The following is a 22,500-nucleotide window of genomic DNA, read 5'->3' as shown; positions in this document are numbered from 1 at the left end:
CTGTGTCCCCAAAAAATTTTCTCATCCGGGAGATACTAGATTCACTATTGTTTACTTCCCCATCTAATTTCCTGGATTTGCTTAAGTTTCGCACGGGGCTATGCGATTCCTCTCGCTCAGTACCACCAAACATTTTGATTCGATCGCGAGCTGAACCAGCAGGAATTTCAGCTTCAATCTGTTTACGAGTTGGTATTGGTGACGAATAGCATTCATCAGCTTTCTGCTTTCTTGATAATTGCAATGTTACCGTTTCCGGTTCATATTCTTCACTAACATCATCATCGTCATAATTTTCTACATCAACACTAACATTGATCATCGGTAGTCGATTTAATGGTGATTTTGTAGGAGATGAGGTGTGGGAAGAATTTGATGTGGCACCTATTCTGATACCAGCTTCCGGAACAACTGGTGAAGCAAAGAACAAGTCATTTGATCTCTCAGGAGGAATATTTGAAAGAGAGCTAAACCTTGAGGTACCAATACTGGACAGATCACTCAGGCTTTGACTACCGTAAACATCATCCTCATAATTTGACGTCGAAGGTGACGATCGCCCTGGGGACCTTACACCGGAATCATCATCATTGATTATTGCAGAACTTTTGTCATTTGTAATGGTTTTCCTCAGTTTGACGCCTTGTCGTATGGAACGCAACAACTCATCTCGATCTACAGTAACTTTACCGCCTAACTTCATCAGTGCTGGTTTCGGAGATCGTGATCGTCGGAGGGGTTCTGCTGATGGAATCGGAGGTGGTGGTGGCACAAGTAAGGGAGGCGGTGGCGGTGCCATGGCAGGTTCCACTGGAGTATGTCGATCTGGAGATGTATCACGGCTAACCGGAAACGGTGAACTACGATCATTTGTTTCCACTTTACGCAACTTAACCCCACCCCGTATCGATGCTAACAGTGCATCGCGGTCTATTGGTTGTTTACCGCCAAGCTTTAGCAGTGCAGGATTTGTGATCGGTTTCGTGGTTTTATTCTGCTGCACATGAGATGATAGGAAGTCCGGTGACGGTGAAGGTGGCACAGGTGGTGGTGGGACAGATGTAGCGGCAAGATTTGTCGTTGAGTTTGATAACGCAAATGTTTCTGGAACGGGAGATGCTGTACGGCTCAAATCATTACGCACAATTCCGACACCAATAGGGGCACTTCGGTCATTGGTTACAGTTTTGCGCAATTGTACACCACCGTGAATTTCGTTGAGCAATTTATCGCGGTCAAACTTGGCGCTACCGCCAAGTTTCAGTAGAGCTGCAGGTGGTGGTGCTTTTGGAGGTGGCGGTGCCAGTGGTACCGGCGGTACATTTGTGTTCTCGATATTTTTTCCATAAAAAACAGGTTTCTTAGCATCTGGTCGATTATTATACGCAGAAGTGGAAGCGACAGAATCAGGTGGAGGTGAATAACCACCACTTCGTACACGTCCAACACCAGTCGGTGCACTTTTGTCGTTGGTAAGCGTATGCCTCAATTGCACACCGCAACGAACTTCATCCAAAAGCTTGTCTCGATCAAATATCGGCTTCACCGCTACCAATTGAGGAGCTGGCTTCGATTTCTCTTTCAATTTTTGTGGTAACTCAGGTGGCGGGGGTGCTATTGGTGGAGGAGGTGGTGCTCGCGATTTTGACGTATTACGAGCCAGATTATGCTGGCCCATTTGCACCGGTCGAGCTAGATACATCGTATTTGGAGAAAAATATGATTTATTTCAAATCAAACAATTTTTTGTCAGAATAAGAATTACCAAATTACTTCCTTTGTTTCGATCCTTTGGTATCATCCACAAAATCATAAGCAAATTCCTGAAATAGAAGGAAATACATGGAATATACAATAAACATGCAAAAGAATGCAATGTAAGATAATCTAGTAAATACATATCCGGTCGATATTTATCCCTCATTAAAACAATTAAATCAAACAATTATCAAATTAGAAACTTTCTACTGTTAGCTTTAAATACTAGCAAATCTCCTTCATTTCATTCATCCCAATTTAAAATTTTAATCCAAAAATATCTAATGAAATAAAAACTAATTAAACAAGCTATTGATTTATTGCTTAATTACTTTAATCAAATCAAATATCATTTTCAAATTTGAATAACGTTTAATAAATTATCAATAATTAGCTTACGATCTATTGCATGCATAAATATCTCATCAGAATTCAATTTACATTTTATTGCGAAAAGAAAACAAATAAACTCTCCCTCCCTTTCCTCCCTCTCTCTCTCTCTCTCTCTCTTTCATTTAAGTTGAATTTCATTGAATTAAAAATGAATAACAAATAATAAAGCAACCAAATGAAGACGATAACACATAGATATATGATTGTTATATCATTAATTTAATATTCTTAATTTTAAAATTCAATAATACCAAATATGATAGTGTCAAGGAAGACAAGATGAATAATTAGAATATTTACAAAATTAATTTTTCTTTACAGATAAGGATATTTCAATATATTTATTAGAAAAAAAAAGATATTTTAAGATATTTTAAAGATATTTCTCTACAAAAATGATAACAATTAAATGAGATGAATTTTAAATAAATTCATTTCTGAATTTAAATTTGTAATAAATTTTTCTCAGTAATATCAAATTATCACCAATCACTCAATATTGATCAATCAAATTATTACAAATGAAACTATCACAATAGAATGAATCAAAAATACAATCAATGAAGAAGGAAAAAATTATTAATTAAAAGAAAAAAGGAAAAATTAAAAAATTAGAAATTAATTATCAAAATATAAAAAAAATTGAAATTATCAAAAGAAAAGAAAAGAGAGAAAGATCAGTTATAACCTTTATAATTGGATAACGTTCAATGAACATCACTGTAACAACGACACTGTCCTTGACCTCACAATTTTTCATTTGATATTTCCAGTCTGTAATAACAAAATAATTTAAAAATTTTTTTTTTTTAATTTCTCACCTTTTTCTTCCTCTCTCTTCCTCTCTCTCTTGTTTAATTTCAAGTTTTGCACGCAAGAAATGATAGGAAAAAACATTTAGAAAGTCTAATTATAATGTCACATAATAGATTGGTATTTATGAAGAACGAGGAATTACGTATTAATTACATTAGTAAAAAGAATTTAATTAAATTTAAAATTACGAAAAAAAATGCAAAAACTTTGAAAGTAAGACAGGAATTTGCATAATAAATAATCCTAATTTTTAGCATAGAATGAATACAAGTATTGATTAGAATAATAGAATATTGCAATTTACACATTATAATACAAGTATAAAGATAGTACAATTCACATAATACCTGAAATATGAAATAAAGTTTGAGAAAAAAAGAGCAAAACAATAAACAAACTAATAATATTTAAGCCAAAAAATGGTTGTAAAAATGAATTTAATTTTGTGATATATGATAAATCAATTATCAGATATCAAGTATTAGATAATGTCAGGTATAAAAAAGAATGAGAAGTAAATGATTTGATAAATGAAAATTGAACAGTGACAAAGAATGAGTATAGTAGGCCAATTTTTAGTTGATATTATCAGAGAGAAGAAGCGATCAACTGAAGTATGGAATGAAATGGATGAACTGAATTTTGTTTTAAAAACAATTGTTTCAACCCAACAGAAACATGTATTACGAAAAATTGCAATGAGCAGAACCGAAAAGAGTTTAGAATTGATTAGATGATGGTAAGAAGGGATGAGAAGGTGATAAAATTAAAAAGAAAATTGTGATAAATGTAAGGGTTTGCTAGAATAAGCATGCTTTAAAGTTTGAAACCAAAAAAAAAATTACAACAAAAATCTTATAAATGATAATTAATTGTAAGAGGAAAAAAATAAGCATGTATACTCCATTGTATTCCAATTTCAATCGAATTATAATTTCAGAAAAATATGCTTTCATTGTTGGATTAATTTGAATTGAAAAAGTTAAATTGAAAATTTTATCTGAAATGATAATATTCAAGCTTATCATAAGTGAATAATTAGTTCATCAGTCAAAATATAGCAATTGTTAGTGTAAACTTATCAGTTAAACATTCAATTGAAATTATTATTTTATTTTAAATTTATTAACTTAACATTAACCTGTTTAAAACTTTTCCAATTTTCGTTTTTTTTTTTAAAATACATTCGAAATGATATTTTTTCATTGAATTATGAATTGACTAAATTTGAATTAAATTAAATTTTTCCGAATTTTCTTCGATTTTTTTTCAAAAAATCTTGCAAAAAAAAAATGAAAATTTAGATGAGAATTTGAAAAATTTACATGCAATGAAAAATTTATTTTGGATCCTAGGAAAAACCGGATAAATGCAATCCGGTTGAGATAATTAGCCATTCTGTTTGTATTATTGGAGATTAGGTATGATTTATGTTTTCATCCTGGCCACTCATTATTACAACATTAAGTTTGTCGTATTTTATTGCTGCTCACAAACTAGTCTTTACAGTAATCTGAAGGTTAACTTCTTATAGTTATTTTAAATTGTGTTTAAAACAAAAAAAAAAAACGAAATGTAAAATAAGATTATAAATATTTAAAACAAAAGAAATAATTTAAAAAAGAAAAATAATAAAGAATTTTGGTGAGTAAACAAGTTTCTAGAAATGATATGATTGTGATAACTGATCATTTAAATTAATCATTGATATTGTATTTGATAAGTTAGATGGAAAGATAACAAAAAAAAAAAAAAAAAAAAAAAGAAAAGAAAAATGAAATGGAAAAGAAATAAAAATAAATTACTGGAAGCATTAAAGGAATAACAGTGTACGTCTTGGAAATTTTGAAAATTGTTGAACTTTATGAGAAAGATTTTCATCCCATAGAAAAAAATCAAACAAAACAAGAAGTACACATCATATATTATTGCTAATAATTCTTAAATAACTTTAAAGTTTACTCTATTTTTTTCTTAATTTAAAAATTTCATCAAAAAGCTAAAAATAATGAAAATTGTATTTTGTATGAAACATTCAAATAATATTTTAAAAGTTTCATCAAAAACTTCTTAAAAATTGCAAAATATTGGAGTTGGAAAAGAAAAAGACAAAGAAAAAACAAAAACTTTGAGAAAGAAAAATAGCACAAAGAAGTGAGTTAAAAGAATTGTGAATATTTTAGATGGAATAAAGTAGAAAGAATTTCAACATATCAATTGATGAATAATTGATAGACTACTACTCTTGAAATATTTAGATTGAAATTTTAGGCTAAAAATTTTATCCCAAAATTTAATTAAAAAAAAAAAAGTCGAAAGAAATTTCAATGTGACATTTACATTATCTAATTTTTTGGCATCATAAAAATTTTACGAAAACTGTTAATTATAGGTGCAATAAATAATTTTAATTGTTAAATGTCATTGTAATGCTATCATATCATTGCAAAATTAACCCATTACTTTTCATTATTATCATCATAAATGAAAAACCAAAAAATCGAATTAATGGACAATATTTCAAGAGAAAAGTAAGAGGGAGAGAGAGAAAGAAAGAGAAAACAAAAAATTCATTTTCAATAATTGTCATCGTACCGTATTTGAAGAAGAAATTTTGACATGGTCAATTTCAAAATAAAAAAAAAAAACAAATTATTCAAAATTTTGACACAATCATGAAATGCTAAGAGAAGTAAAAAAAAATCAAAAATATTAATGAAATTAAAAATGAAAAATTAATAAATTCGATGTAATAAATCCAATTTTATAAAGATTACAACGCAAAAAGAAAGGAATAATTTTTTTTCCAATTAAATTTGAAAATCAGTTAAATTGAAAATTAATAAAACAATTGCAAGTTAAATAAATATCCTCTATATGTAATTAATATTGCAGTTAATATTAAAATAATTTTGTTATTATCTCCTAAACTGAAAAAAAAAATGGGCAAATCACAAAAGTTTCAAGTGTAAAACTTTTTAAAATTCCATTTTTAAGTCTTCAAAGATAGCCTTTCTATAGATAAATTATAAAAAAAAATAATTTTAACAAATGAATAGGAGAAATTGCTACTTTAAAATTCCCTGTATCAAATCGCATTAAATTAAAAAAAAGAAAAAAGTAATGTCAAAAATTTGCAAATCTTAAATATCATAAAAAATTTTTTAGGAATTCTAATTTTTTAGCTTCATCGTTTAATAAACCTTTACCTTTTTCATCTATTGTATTTAATATAAATTATAGTAAATTAAACTTTGAAAAGAACGAAAAGTTAAATAATTGGGATACAAAAACAATAAATAAGCAAAGTAATAAATAATAAAGGAAAAGAAATAAATGAAACTATTAAATGAGATTAATGATTTAAAAAAAAAAAAAATTAAAGAAAAATATTTTGGAATTTATTAGGAAATGAAACTTGTTTACCTTTTTGGTTACATGGTAACATTTTTAGGGTGAGAGATTTTTTTAATAAAATTATTATTTAATGGATTAAAATTTTTTAAAATAGTTTTTCTCAATCAACCATTCATGTCATGTCCATATATCTCATCCTATACTATATCCAATCCCATTTAAATTATCAACTATTCATAACAACAACTACTACTACTTTTATTTTTTACTGTATCCATCATTGAATTACCTCCTTTTTTTTTTTATGTCATATTACTGTCACATCTTCTTCTAATAATTAATTGACATTTCAATGAGTGTAAAATGTATAATATATTCAATAAAAATAAAAATTTTTTTCTTCAAATTATATATGCATATATTGAATTGAATAGAAATGGTAATAAAATGTAAAAAAAAAAAAAATTTTGACCTCTTTTTAAAAAAATTTTTGTTTGCAATAATTAATAATATGCCCTCCCATTATTAATCCTTAAAATTGCAGTAAAATAATAATTTAAAGAAATGTTTCATTTTGACCTTTCCAAAAAGGTCAAAATACGATGAAAAATCGAGTATTTCGGTGAAAAATTACCCTAATATCAATTCAATTACTATTCTTATTAAGTGTAATTTAGTAAAATTATTTGGACCATTTTCATAAGTATCAAAAGAAATGAATTTCTTTCTTGGAAAATAAAAATGTAGTTTAGATCTACAAAAAAAAAAAAAAGAAAAATCGATGAACATTTTAGTGTATTGTTGGAACAGCTACGTTATATTAGAATATTCAGAAGTTAGACTAAAGTTACCCGAGAAATATATTGCAATGGTACTTCTTTGTTATCAGCATTGCTGATAACAAGGTGAAAAAAAAAAACACTTGTGAATTAAATAAACGAACATTTGGAAAAAATTCATAAAAATTTTAGAAAAAAAAGCTACAATTTTTTAAGTTTTAAAATTCCTATCATTTGAAAAAGATAATTTCAGGAAATATACAAAATGTTTCGAAATGGCACTATTTTGGAATTCATAGATGACGTGAAATTTTGAAAATTTTACAATAATAGCGAAGGCAAAAGGTAAAAGATAAATGGTAAGTGGAAATGCAAATTATTTCTGACCTGGTTTTATGAGAAATTATTATAAAAATACGAAATTAGATGGATGAATAAGAGAAGATAGAAAGGATAGAAATGCTTGAAATAAGTCAATATAAACAAGTAAGGAAAGTGATAAAAATTTGTAAATCATTCTATCAGCTATTTTAAATATTAGTATTAAAAAAAAAAAAGAAAAGAGAAACAAGAAAGGGAAAGACAATTCAAAAATTTAACAAATTTCAATAGTTGTTTAATTAAAATAATTTCATCAATTTTAAGAAAATGATCTTTTATTTTTTGACATTACTACTAAATTTTAATCATTTCCCAAAAGTTGATATGAAAAACAAAAACAAAAAGATAAGTAAAAGGATAGTTTCTCTATCCTTTGATAAAAAATGATAAAAAGCTAAAATTTAAACATTTAAATATTATCATAAGAGGAAGGAATGTATAAAAGATAATTTAGGTCAAAAGATATCATCAAAATCTTAATCACATGATGAACATATATCACTATCTCTTCCTCTCTTTCATTTTAAAATGAATTATCAATTAAACTATACGAATCATTTTCATAAATAAATGACAAGAATTAAGAGATGATCATTGATAAATGAGGTCAATCAAATGCAATAATAAGATTGAAATATCTATTACATGCAAATCGATATCGAAAGTTTTCTAAAAAAAACAAACAAACTAAATACATTCCATAGAAATAAAAAATTATTATTTTTGGTAAATTATTATTTACTAATGAAATTGCTATTAATTTCGATTAAATTTACTCAAAAAAAGGGATGAAAAAGGAAATTTCGATAAAATTATTTATTTTTTTAAATTAATTTTTCGATCAATTTTTGAGGATAATTACCAAATATAGCAAACAATGCGTGCACGAATGCATGTTATATGCAAGTATGCATGCTGCATGATGATCATACATATATATGTAAGATTAAAAAAAAAACATTTCACTATTCAAAAATATATTCAATTCATTTTCTTGTATGAATGATATATTATTAACATTAATTGGATTAAAATCGAAAATCCAACAAACATTGAAATATTTATTCGTTTTTTTTTTCGTTAGTTTTTTGGATTTTATCAGTGTAATTTCATTTCATTTTATCGATTTTATTATTAAAAGAGAAAAATGAAACTTGAAATGAAAATAAATTTTTTTATGATTTTATTTTTCCAAATATTCCGTGTAAGTTAAAATCTCGAATTACTCGGACTAATTCAAGAGTTGAGAAAAAAAAACAAAAAAAGAAGTCGGTGGATTTGAAAAGAAACAAAAGTACGGAAAAACAACTGTTCTCTTGTTTTTTTTTTCTTTCGTTAAATAATGAAACTAAAAATTTATAATTTGTATCTTTTCCCTCCCAAAAAAAAAAAAGAAAGGAGAAAGTTTTCCGTCACTTTTTTTTTCTTAGAAAACTGACTTTGAATAAAAACAAAATGTTATCATGTTGAAAGAATAAAGAAAGGGGATGGAATTTCGTTTTTTTTTCAGGAATGAAAGATGTTTCCGGAAAGAAAATAGCACATAAAGTGTTAGCTGAAATAGTTATAGCTTACAAAATGTTGCAATCTTCGAGAATATTTGACAATAATATAGGCTAATTTAAAAAGAAATCTCGGACTTAATGTGATAATTCTCAGGAAATTTGAAATATTGATTATCCTTTTTCCCTTTGCCATAAAATTATCAAAAATTATGCAAAAATGAGGAAGAAATGAAAAATGAGTTGAATTTGCACAAAAATTGCTCTTAAAGGACAAATGTAAGTTCGAAATAAATGATTGTATAAATGATAATTACAATATTTTTAGCTAATTTTGAAAAAATTAAATTAAAAAAATTAAATTTTTAGAGCTGAAAGATAATTTCTAAAAATTATGTCAGTATCGATATTTCACTGAGAAAGGTAGTGAAACATGCTGGTGGAAATATTAGTCATAATTTGTCAACAATAAATGTCCTCATTAAACTCTCAGTGCTATTTCACATTGTATAATGGGGAAAAAAAAGAAAAAAAAGGAAAATATTTATATGAACTAGGAATAACCGGAATTAATGACCAGAACAAAAGTGGTCAAAATTACTATGCATATTGACCATTCCTTTTGGCTCTTAATTCAGTTCATAATTTAGAAGTCTAGGATTATTCATGATTTAGAAACTAATCCTACATATTTTTGAGTCCAGTTCTGTTTTAACTTAACCAATCAATAATTTAAAGCTTAATACTTTCTTGATATTTAATTAGTGCTTCGATAAAATTTATTTGTTGTTACTTCACTAGAACAAATCCGGTATTCAAACCGGATTTTGTAGAAAATGATAACTGAAACATAAATTATGGCCAAATTTCAATTGAAATATGGCAAGTGAAAGTTTCAATTGAAATACCCAAATAGTAATTACAAAGTTAAATGATGATTTAAATCTTATCAATGCTTTTGATAAGACATCGGCATATATGTCCTATACTCCCTCCTTGTTTGTTAAACAATCCTTGTTGACAGATCACTTAAGATAGGTCAGGGTGACGAGAACGATGGGAGAGGGAAGGGGAAATTACTGTTGGTATTTATGCCATCTGTCATCTAAAATTCTGACTGATACGATTGATTGGCCAGTTAATTGATTAAATAATCAACGATCAATATAATTAGAATTAAAATGATATTCCAGAGATTTTTGGAAATGAAATTTCATATTGTCCTAAATTTGAACCTCTTTGACATTATCAAAGCTAGGAAACTTTACATGTTATGTTATTTCATACTAAATAAATTTTTAGCCAATAAAAAATAGTTTAACATTATTAAGTAAAATCATTGCAAAATACAAAGACAAATATGCTTGGGAAGAGAAAAGAGCCAAGTCTTTTAATAAGCCTAAAATATATTGCAGAAAATGTTAATAGGTTAAATCATCATGGTTCAATTCCTACCACGATTACTGCAAAAGTCTACAAATGTGAGTTTATCCTCTTAGGGTGGGGTGGCGTGCGCGAAACTGACCCCATCCCTTACTTCTATGGTTCATCTACCGGAGCCTAGAAAGCTAGGATGGTAACAATGAAGTCTTTAAGATTAAGTTTTTATTACATTATCCATCTCTTAGATGATGACCTCATAGGGTTAAACGAACTTCATCTATCTAGGTTTGAAATTAGAGTTGTCTTGCTACTAGGATGATTGTCAGAAGGATAGCAAAACCATCTTATCCATGGGTATACTTTTTTTAACCCTTCGTTTGAGAGCTATTTGGAATGGACATCGCTAGCATAAGTTGCAATCTCATAAGAAAATGCAAGCTTCTCCGCGACAATGGAAAGTGTCGCGAAAAATGACCTTATAGAACATTAGATAATAGGACATTTAAATAACAATTTAAATTCTCATCTAAACTATTGGCTTTTAATATATGGATTAGTTGTTGATAATCAATAATTTTGTATATTTTTTGGAAATAAATCTGTCATTAAAGAATTGAAATTCCTTTGAATTTTCATTTTGAAATAAAATTGAAATCGATTTCAATCAAATCATAAAGAACATAAGCATTAGTATAAGTAACAATAATAATAATAACAATAGAATGATAGAAAAGGTCCATTAATAATTCAACGATTGAAGCTAAATGGACTAGAAGGAAGGGATTTCAAAGAATGAAATGAATTGAAAACCATTAAATATTCGATAATTCATCATATTATCATTACCGCCACTAACGACACTACCGCCATTATTGTCACTGTCATAATCAAAAATGGATGAAGGGTAAAAGAGCCAGGAAGAGAGAGAGAGAGAGAGGAGGGAGAGAGGAATAAGCAGTTATGGAGTAAAATTCTTTTTCATTATTTGTAAAAATTGCTGGAAAATATTATCTATTCTAATTCTATGTTATAAATTAAAGATAAGTATCAAAATTAAAATATCAATTAAATCATTGACACATTCCATCTGTCCCGTCTTTTCTTTTTTTTTTGTAAAAAAATGAAAAATCAAAAGATATATGACAAATTTTATTTTAATTCATTTGATTCTTACAGTATAATTTGACAAAACAAGACTTTTACAGTGTTCCTACAGTAAATTTGACAAAATAAGACTTTTCCACCTTCTTTAATTAAATAATATATTCGAAATGATTGAAATACTAAGAATTGTTTCTTATCCATAAATCTTTTCATTTAATCTTAATAGATATTTTGTTTGTACTTTTCATATCCAATAAAAATGAAATTGACCTTGCTATATTATTAAAGCTTGACCTTGCTATATTGTTAAAGCTTGACCTTGCTATATTTGGAGTATTGGAAATAAGCAATTCATTTATGCAAATGGCATGTAGGGAAAGAAGAAAAATCTATTAGAACTAGAATATATTAAAATTAATGAATCGTTGAATTAAATTAAGTTTAACTTTTATTCAAACTGTCTTATTAATAAATAAGGAAAATATGAGCAATAATTAAATTAGTAAATTAAATTAAATTATAAAAATAATTACAAATAATGATGCTTTTAATTTATTCAGATATTTGTGGATTTGATGAAATCATTTGTCAAAAGTAATATAAATTAAGGAAGACGATGATGAAGAAGCAAAAAAAGTTGAAATAAAAAAAAAAAAGTACCTCCCAAATATTATCATTATTAAACTAAATATCATTTAAAAAAAAAAAGAAAAGGTGACACTATGTAGACTTTATATTGCATGTTATGTGACAATTACTTTAATCCTATAATCTATCATTTAATTCATAAATCATTCTTAATGTGAATTTGACCATTGCTGCTTATGTAAAATTTCAATTTATTCATCCTATTTATGCTAAATTTTTATAAATTTCTACTACATGTAACAAAAAAATATGATAGTATTGATGAAATGCAACAAAACAAACTGTTATTAAATTTAATTAACTTAAGAAAGAATTGAAAGTCTTATCGAGAATAGACAATTTTAATTATTATAATTTAAATTAACAATAAATGAAATTAATAAATGGTATTGTTAGTCTCGTCCTTCCCTTCTCTCTCTTTTAATGATACTATTATAATTAACTTTGACTTGTAATCACAATCATAACTAATAAAGTGCTGCCCTACATCGGTTTTCGTTTAAATTGCTATAAAATTAGGTACCATGCTTGCCTTAATTAATTGATTGAAAATTTCATTATAGTAATTACTTCACTGCATAAATCATTTCAATCAATCCAGAGAAAGATAGAAATCATATCTTTGATATCAATCTATGTTATCATTTATCAATAACTAACTGAATCAATACTTGAATTTTATAAAGGTAAATAGAAAAAATGAATTTATTGAAAAAGAATTAAAAAGAAAAGAAAGAGAATGAAAATTGTTTTTTGCTATATTTTATTAAAAATTTGCTTATATAAATAAAAATTTCATGAAAATAAGCAGTAAAATGAATGATAATTTAGGGGATGACAATATCGATTAATTTTTTAAAAATAAAAAAAAATGATTTATCGTTATCATTTACTGATTAAAATGATTTACAATGTTAATGTATAAAGAAAATTTTATTTTCAATCAAATATACAATTGTTAACAATGTTTTACTAGTAGTAGTAATAATGTTAGTAGTAATAGTAGTAGTAGTAGTAGTAGTAGTAATAGTAATAGTAGTAAGAATGAAAAAAGACCTTTGCATTTGAAGAACTAACAACGAACGGATAGATGGAAATTCATTCAACCCAATGACAAACGTTAAAACCGGATTTACAAAACCGCAATTGAAGAATTCTGAAATCAAAACTTTACGCAAATTTAATGAGAATGCATACGCTTAAATATATTAGATATTCATATGTTAGATATTCAAATATTAATATATTAAATATTCATATAAACTTTAAAATTAGATTTCAAACAGTTAGATATTAATATATTAGATAGGCAAATATTAATATATTAAATATTGATATAAACTTTAAAATCAGATTTTATTAATATATTAGATATTCAAATATTAATATATAAGATATTCATATAAACTTTAAAGTCAAATTTCATTATTATATTAGATATTCAATATATACGTTTTTTTTGCATTTGAATGAGAGATGTAAAATGATAAGAAATGATTTGAAGTTGTGAAATGAATTCGTAAAATGATTTGCATTATTGCATTAAAAAAATACTGAATATTTATTATATGAGTAATGAATTCATCCCTAAATATCAACCAATTAAATACCAAATAAAACAGGAAATTTATTAAATTAAAGATATCAATTAATTTAGCTTAATTGTATATAAAAATAAAAACGAATGTCAATTTCGCTTTTTTTTTAAATTCTCAGAAATTTAATGTCAAAGTGTTTTTTTTGGGAACTTTTAATGATTAAATATTAAAATTAAATATTTATTATTTAAAATAATAATAGTATTACAATAACAATTATATAATAAATATAGATTGACAAAGTTTAAGAAACTTAGTAAATCACAAAAGTAACACATTTTATAATCATAAAAAGAATCAGAATTACAATATTACTGATAAGATTAAAAGATTATAAAAAGGGTAATGATTGTAATAAACATAATAATAACGACAATAAAAATGACAATGATAGTAAAATTTTAATGATAATGTCAGCTGTATAACGATGAAGTGTGAATAAGATTATTAATGTTATACAAAATATTTTCGAGACATACGTCAATATATCATTACCATCATCATTATCATCATTTCGTTACCCTATCCATCCGACCCTATTGCTTACCTCCTATCTTTTCTTCCTTTTTGATATTGGGCGTTCGTTGGTGATACAATTTCGTTCTTATGTCAACCTTGAAATCATCAACTAACGACTGTCAACTAACATGACCTTCTTTAAACTTCTTTCCTCTGTTATTTCTCCTTTTCTTACTTTTCTCCTGTTCAATTATCCAATTTATACCAATCAACCAAACAACTATCCAACCATCATCTATTTATCCATTTGTCCATTCAGCTAGAGTGATGAAGTAGCCATTGATGACACATCTATCACAACCACAACAATCAAATCAAATATATCATTCATTCATTCATTTGTCCTTCATCTATTCATCTTAAATTTAATCTAACAATTTATTAATTTATCAATTTTTATTTCTCTGAAATCAATACTTATAGAATAATGATAATAACAAAGAGTATTTTAAGAATTGATAATTGTTATCAGGAATCAATTGCTCCTTTCTTGTTTTTTTTTTTTTTTGTGAAAGTTAACATATCCCAATGTTTTCTCTTTTTAAAATAACACAACAAATATCACTTATTTGATTTAAGCTATTCTAATGATAAATGAAAAAATGAAATAGAAATTATCAAAGAAGCTCCTAAACAGGTTTATCTTATTATGATTGAATCAAAAAAAATTTCATCAATTATAGATCTTTCGAATTCCGGAAAAAAAACGGAAAAAAGACACTGATAATACGACTTGAGATTTATCATTCCCTATATTTTACATTAACTTCATTTCCTTTTCCCTGAATTATTATTCATCAGTTAAAGTTGCACTTTGACAATTATCCTTTTTGTCAACAAAATGAATCGAATGGAAATGTATATGTCTCATATCTTTTTCATTTATAAAAATTCAAACAAACATGCCTAAAAAGGAATGTTGATATGATCGAAGTTTAGCAATTACTTAATAACGGATTACAAAACGGATTCAACCGGATCAAGTAGTAATATTATTTCCGTTTCGTCTATCTCATATACATTTTGTTCGCACATTTATTTGTTCATTTCCTCTCTTCTATTTTCCGTTTCGCAAATTTTCTGTTCCTATAAATTCATTTTTTGGTAGAAACTATTGTCAGATCAATTCCATTTTATTCATCAATCAATGGATCAAAATTTCGACATTAAATGTAGAAAAAAAAAGAAGCTTGCAATGCTTAGCAAGATTAAACATGGATTATTATCTATATCCTTATCATCCCTCTATGAAATTTCCGGAAAATTTTCCTGTTCCATCCTATCTATTCTTGTTCAACATATTTCTCCAGATGACGGAAGAAGTAAAAATTTGGTTAACAATTCTACCATAAAAACAAAACTAATGATAATGGAAAAAAAAAGAGAAAGCCTGATTTAGTAATTCAACCATTTCAAGAAGTTTTTTCCGTTCACATTTCATTTACTAAAAAAACAAAACTGATGATAATGATATGATTAAGTTAAATGATGATAATGATATGATTAAGCTAAATGATGATAATGATATGATTAAATTAAATGATGATTAAGCATTTAAAATGATATAGAATTGTGATAATGATCATAAAGATATGAGGACAAATTGATGAAATTTTCTAAACAGAAATATAAAAATGCGAGGTATTATCAAGGAAGATAAATCATAAAATGATGATGAATCATTTCTTACATTTAAAACTTCCTTTGCTTGGATATGATAGGAAAATGAAATTTAGCAAGATTGCTACTATTATAAACAATAAAAGGTAAACAATACAGTTTAGTTTTTCGTTTTTTTTTTTGGCCAAAAAATTTTAAAATTAATGAAAAAAGAAAAGTTATTACATTTCATATCGCATAAATATTAGCAACAAATACAATAACTGATAGATTATAATTAATTAAGTTATATTTGATTAGTAACATTACTATATTCCATAAGAATCCTTCCATATGACAAGCATATAATATGCGCATTTGTCTTTCGTGTCATTTCAAATGACCAATAATTATTTAATCTTTTAATTTTTATACTACCATATTAGACATGCTATTTTGGTATTTTATACATGCTAAATTATCTATTGCATATGATGGTTTCTTTCAACTATTTAACGATATTAATTAATTAATTAATTTGTTTTATCGAACAGCAGTATTTCTCTTAATGATAAATAAGGACAATTGATAAGGTATTATTTGGTTGATACTCTAATGAAAAAAAAAAAATCAATTTTAACCAAGATTGTATATGTGTCTGTACCGGTCTACACAAAATTTTTTGCATAATAAAGAAAGCAAAAGCAGGCGAGCTAACGATTTGTTATCAGTATTATTAGTGGTGATGATAACGAATTCACAAAGAGATTGATGGATCAGAAGATCATATATATCGAGAAATATGTGATTGATTATTTGGATGTTATTGATGATAAGGAGATTTTCAAAAAGTTGACAAATTGATGAGGAGAGGAAAAGTAAATCAGAAAAGAAGGATTAAAAGATTTAATTATGCAAATATTTCGAGTACAAGTTGAAAAATCAGCTTTATGATATGATAAAACAGCTAGACCTTATTTAGGAGAACTAACCAAATGTGATTTTGAAATTCTCGAGAGAAAATTTGGATTTCATTCCTAAGGTAGATAAAAGAAAAGGCTGATAAAAAAGATAAAAGGGGATAAAGAGAGATAAAAGGTATGATAAAAAAAGATAAAAAAGAAAAGATAAAAGAAAAGGATTTCATAAATGATCAGTTGATGAAGCAAAAAATCCCAAATGAAAGAAGGAATTTAAAAAAGGTTCTAAAAATTAGTTCAAAATATACGAAAATAGTGGCGATATCAGTTTTCGGAAAGTAAAACAATACATGTGATTTACTGACTGAGCAAATCATCAAATACCACATTATTGATTGATAATCGGACCATTAAATACCACATTATTGATTGATAATCGGACCATTAAATACCGCATTATTAATTGATAATCAGATCATTAAATACCCCATTATTAATTGATAATCAGATCATTAAATACCCCATTATTAATTGATAATCAAATCATTAAATACTGCATTACTTATTGGTAATCAGATCATTAAATAATACCCCATGTTTCAAGGATACTGATAAAAGTCTGTATATCTATAAGTTCTACAGCATGTTTCGTTTCAAGCCAATTACATGAGCAAACCACCGGAGAGTAATGATAATTCATGATATTAAATGGGAAAGAAGTGACCTCAAATCAGACATAATCTCCATAAGGTGATAAGGTTAACTAGTACCATTGCTTAATGAAAATTTAAATTTGCAGATTCTTAATTTTGTTCAACAAACAAATAATTAAATGTTTGAACACTATAGGCATTCCAGTATTTCGGACGCTCAAACGTTACATAAAATGGAAATAACCGGAAAAATGAGTCGGCGAGAAGAAATAAATAATCCATATTGTTAAATTGCTGTTAAATCTATCCGGTATCATCCAGAATATCCGTAAATCATTTTAACGGCTCTGTTTTTAGGATTATTTAAATTAATAGAGTGAAAAATGAGGAGTGAAAAATAAGAAAGTGATGTGAAAAGGAGAAATGGCGCAAAAAGTTGAATGAATGACGACAATAATGACCTTGCAATCCATGATGGTATATATATATATATATATATGTATAAAGGAGTGAAAATAGTTTAAAATATATTAATGAAAGAAAAATCAAATGATAGATAAAGATGATAATGGCGATGATAATAAATCATCCTCTGTTCAAGTTAGGTATGACAGAAATATGCATTTTGTCACACATGTGCCAAGGTAATTTACATATCAGGTGGAGTTGATAATAACTAAAAATACATAAAATTATGACAGAAAAGAAGCTAAAACAGCTCTTACTAATATTAAAAATAGTAATAATGAACTTAAGAAAATATATGATAACATTGGTGATAACGAAAGAATGTGATAATATCCCGTGATACATGCAGTAATGAAACAGAAAGCACCCAATTAATTAATCAAATTTTTTGCTAAATTAATATTTGTACCATCAATCATTAAAATTGACATTTTAGCATTTTCTCATCCATCACAAAAAAAAAAAAATTAATATTTTTCTTATCCAACACTAACTTATCGCCTTCCTTTCGTTCAAGTATTATTAAAAATTTTCAATTTATAAACTTAAAATTATCCCTGAGCTCTTTGATTCTAAGACACAACTTATCGATAAGACTTAATCAGATAGGTAAATATCATTTAATTATGAATGTGTTGTAAAGCTATATCGATTAATCAATTCCTCGATTGTTTGATTGATCAATTTAATTTAATTTAATAAACAAAAATGAATTATGCCCGCATTGAAGAAAATCCTGATATTTTCAAATTTCCATCGATATCATTCATTTAGTCCAATACAAATCTTTATGATATATCGCCCAGAAATTATTTCAATATTTCAAATGATTACTAAATTAGTTATATCTCAATATAACAATATTCAAACTTAATAACATACTTTTAAACATATAAGTAATACCAGTATATTCAGCATTTCCAAACAATCATTCCTGATTTCCGGAACAGGAAAATTTGCCAGCAAATGCATTAATGGTAGAATTTAAAATGGATAAACAGGGAAATTTTTTAATAGATGATAGAACAGATGTTACTAATAATTTCATGGGAGATGCCTATTCGCTTTATCCATTGTCACACTTTTTCAATAAACAGCTCAGATAACATCAAAAAAAAAAAAAAAGTCAACAAAAAATTTGATCGAAATTCTAGATTTATTTATAAAACATTAACTTCCAATAATTTTACATGAAGGAAAGTTTAACATGACAATGTTTTGATTTTTAATAATATTAAATTTCACACAATCTTTTCATGTTAATTAGAAATTTTATGATTAAACTTGTTGAAATTTCAAAAACTCCCAGATTTTGCACAGTGAAAAGTTTTAAATCCAAAAGACATATGATATGATATATGATATGATATGATATGATATGATATGATATGATATGATACACTATCACATTGTGCTTTCATTTAATCTTCTATCATAAGTGAATTCAAAAGAATTCGAAACCGAAATTTATAAGCCAACAATTTGTTATTGGAGAAATATAATATAGATATAATTTTAACCAGTTTGAAGATACTATGATCATAGTATGTTAAAATTTTAAACAAAAACAAAAACAGAAAGAGAAGAAAGAGAGAGAGAGAGAGAGAGAGAGTGAGAGAGTGATAAGAAAAAGAAAGAATGAAGAAGGAAAGATTGAAAAGTAGCTAAACATGATTGGAAAATTTGAACTATTTCAAAGTTTTCTTTGAAATTTTAGAGAGAATTTTAGATTTCAATTTTTGATAAGGAGAAAAGATAAATATATAACTGGCCAGGAAAGTATTAAGAAAGGAAAAAGTGTTGCTTAATTTAAGCTTAAGCTAAAACTAAAACTCAAGCTTAAGCTAGAATTGTAACTTAAGCTTAAATGAATAGCATTAAAATCTATCAGCTGATCTTTATATTCTTATCACAAAACTATAACAAACAATTGGGAAAAGAAGAAGTAACAGGCTAGACATATGTTGTTAGCAATGAATTTGAGGTATCTTTTAGTTGGCGTCAGCTGTCATCGATTAAATTGATGGAATATTGCTGAATTATTTTTAAAATTAAACTTGGAAAAAAAACTTCATAAGTTTTACAATTTCTCAAATGTCAAATTATTATGAGAAATGTTAATTAATTACTGCAAAAATAAAATTATTTTTTACGATGAGATTATATTTTAAAAGAAAATGACTACAATGAGCTGATAAGTTCGGCTTTTGTCAGCTTATCAATAATACTTTTTACATTTCCTAATCATTCAATAATTTAATTTTTGTGATAATAATAATATTCGCATACAATGTTTAATATTCAATTAAGTTTTTAATTTAATTAGAATTATGAAAAATTACTAATGGAGAGTTATGGTTTAGAACTTAATTGAACTGTGAAAGAGGATATTGAGTGTTTGGAAGAGTGAAAGAAAACGAGGTGATACGATAGATGCATGACATGTTAAGGAAAGAAACCCGAAAACAGTCTTACCAGAATCCAGCTGTAAAACGGTATTCGACCTTAAAATCTAGTTTTATCTTTAACGGAACAGAAGAAGAGTATAAATGACCGGCGGATTGAAATGCGGAAGAAGCTGACCGGCAAAACACAAATAGGAAATAGGACATTGGGAAAATTCTGGAAAATATGTAAAAGTGGAACTTGTACTATCAATGAGCGGTTATTAATTAATTTGTTGTTCATTCATCTATCGAAAAAAGAATTGACAATATATCTACTACGATAGGAATTTGAAACTGGAAAAAATTCAAGGATAAGGTATAGAGTGGTTTAAAAAAAAATTCGAGATTATTCGAGAGTAATGTATTGTCCCAAAATGAAATATTCTCGTCAAATGATATGTCCAAAATTTTCCAGTCCATTACCTATAAGTAGTGGCTCTTTTTGAACATTAAATGATTAAATTGATTCGCATTATTTCACAAATGATAGATAAGAAGCAATCGATTTTAATACTTTTTTTTTTCTGAAGAAATTCCTTTAACAAAAAACGCATTTGATTATGGTAACGATAATGATAATTATAGCAGTGATGATAAGGATGATAATATTGATAAGAATGATAAGATGGAAATGAATTTAAAATGAACACAGATGTTGAACAGACAGACAGGCAGACAGGCAGATAGACGGGCAGAGAAGGCCATCTTATTTCCGCGCATGAAATTTTTTCATTCCAAACTCATGCCATAAAACACGCGGCAATATTTGCATTTGAAGGATGGTTCATTCCAATGATTCATCATATTTTCTTCTGATGAGTCATCGCTAGAGTAAATGCATGTAATGATTGTAGTTGGAATTATAACTGTACAAATTATACGTTTCACGTAATACACGTCATCATCGTATACGTGTAATGAAATAATCATTATACAGTATTATAGGAGATGTTGTAATACAATTTATATAAGTTATACGTGTGATACGAATGATTACAGACATATGTCACCTTTTCCTTCTGTCCTCTTCCTTCTTTGTCACCGTCCTTCTCCTGTCTATCTTCCCCCTCTCTTTCTCCTATTCTAAGTTAATCATTACTCATTTAAACCAAAATCATATTCACATGTAAATTGAAAGATTATTGCACATTTATCATATTTTCACAATCCCTGAAACTTACCAGGCATTGTTCTGGGAGAAAAAGAAAGCGGGGGAGAAGAGAGGATAATAAGATAAAAATGATGAAAATCTATAAGGATAATATCATCATGATAAGAATGATATGATAATGCAATAAATGTCATTTAATATCATTGCAAGAGTAATAAAGAAGAAAAAGTTTGATAAAGAATTAAATTTAAATTTTAAATTTAAACTTTTTCTCTCTTACAAATAAGATTAATAAACAAACAAAAAAGATTAAAAATAGTTGAGTTAACAGAATTGTTAGTTATCTCTTCCATTCAAACATTATCAATTATCAAATGAAAAGATTGATAACGAAGAAATAACAAATGATAAACATATGAAAAGAAGAGAATTAGGGAATCAGTCTTTGTGACAGACAATCACCACCAATTCACATCCTATCATCATCTCTCTATGACCACAACTAACAACAATTGATGAGAAAACTGGGATACAAGAAGAAAAAAAAAAAAATAAAACAGACAAATGGACAGACGAACAGACAGACAGGTAGATATGGGACAGACAAGTTTTTTTATGAGAATTTATCCGGGATGAATTGATAGAAGTAATCATATGGCACAATAATTGAGAGAAGTGACCGTTTTATTATAATAGCATTCAATTGTTATAACGTGAATTATTTTGCAGTTTTAGCAAACGGTTGTACATTGTTTGCTTACTATTGACCACTGGTCAATGCCATTCAATAATTGAATACTTTATTGGTAAAGTATTTCTTTCATTCATACTCTTGTGAGGGTACACTTTATTCAAATGTAAATTTTATCTCATCATGAAGACAGCATTTTATCTTAAGATTACAATTACTACTATTTTCCTCTCTGAAGATTGTTATCGTTATCACTTATTATTACGATTATATTATTACTATATTACTTACTTATTTAGTTGTATTATTGCTATTATTATTATTATTATTATTATTATTATTATTATTATTATTATTATTATTATTATTATTA

The 22,500-nt window shown here is 26.6% G+C and overlaps 1 protein-coding gene across 1 annotated transcript in view; it reads right to left on the bottom strand.

Moving 5' to 3' along the window:
• The window catches only part of LOAG_17232 (WH2 domain-containing protein family protein), a gene marked incomplete at both ends in the record, with an annotated part of 2,943 nt that extends 1,241 nt beyond the window's left edge, over positions 1-1,702 (bottom strand). Inside the window, one exon of the mRNA XM_003139432.2 lies at positions 1-1,702. This exon is cut by the window's left edge and continues 1,241 nt beyond it. Within this exon, the coding sequence (XP_003139480.2) occupies positions 1-1,702 (1,702 nt within the window).
• Between the last annotated feature and the right edge of the window lie 20,798 nt (positions 1,703-22,500).

This window comes from Loa loa (assembly GCF_000183805.2).
Source record: "Loa loa unplaced genomic scaffold supercont3.51, whole genome shotgun sequence".
Classification (NCBI taxonomy): domain Eukaryota; kingdom Metazoa; phylum Nematoda; class Chromadorea; order Rhabditida; family Onchocercidae; genus Loa; species Loa loa.
This window is presented reverse-complemented; position numbering and strand designations above follow the sequence as displayed.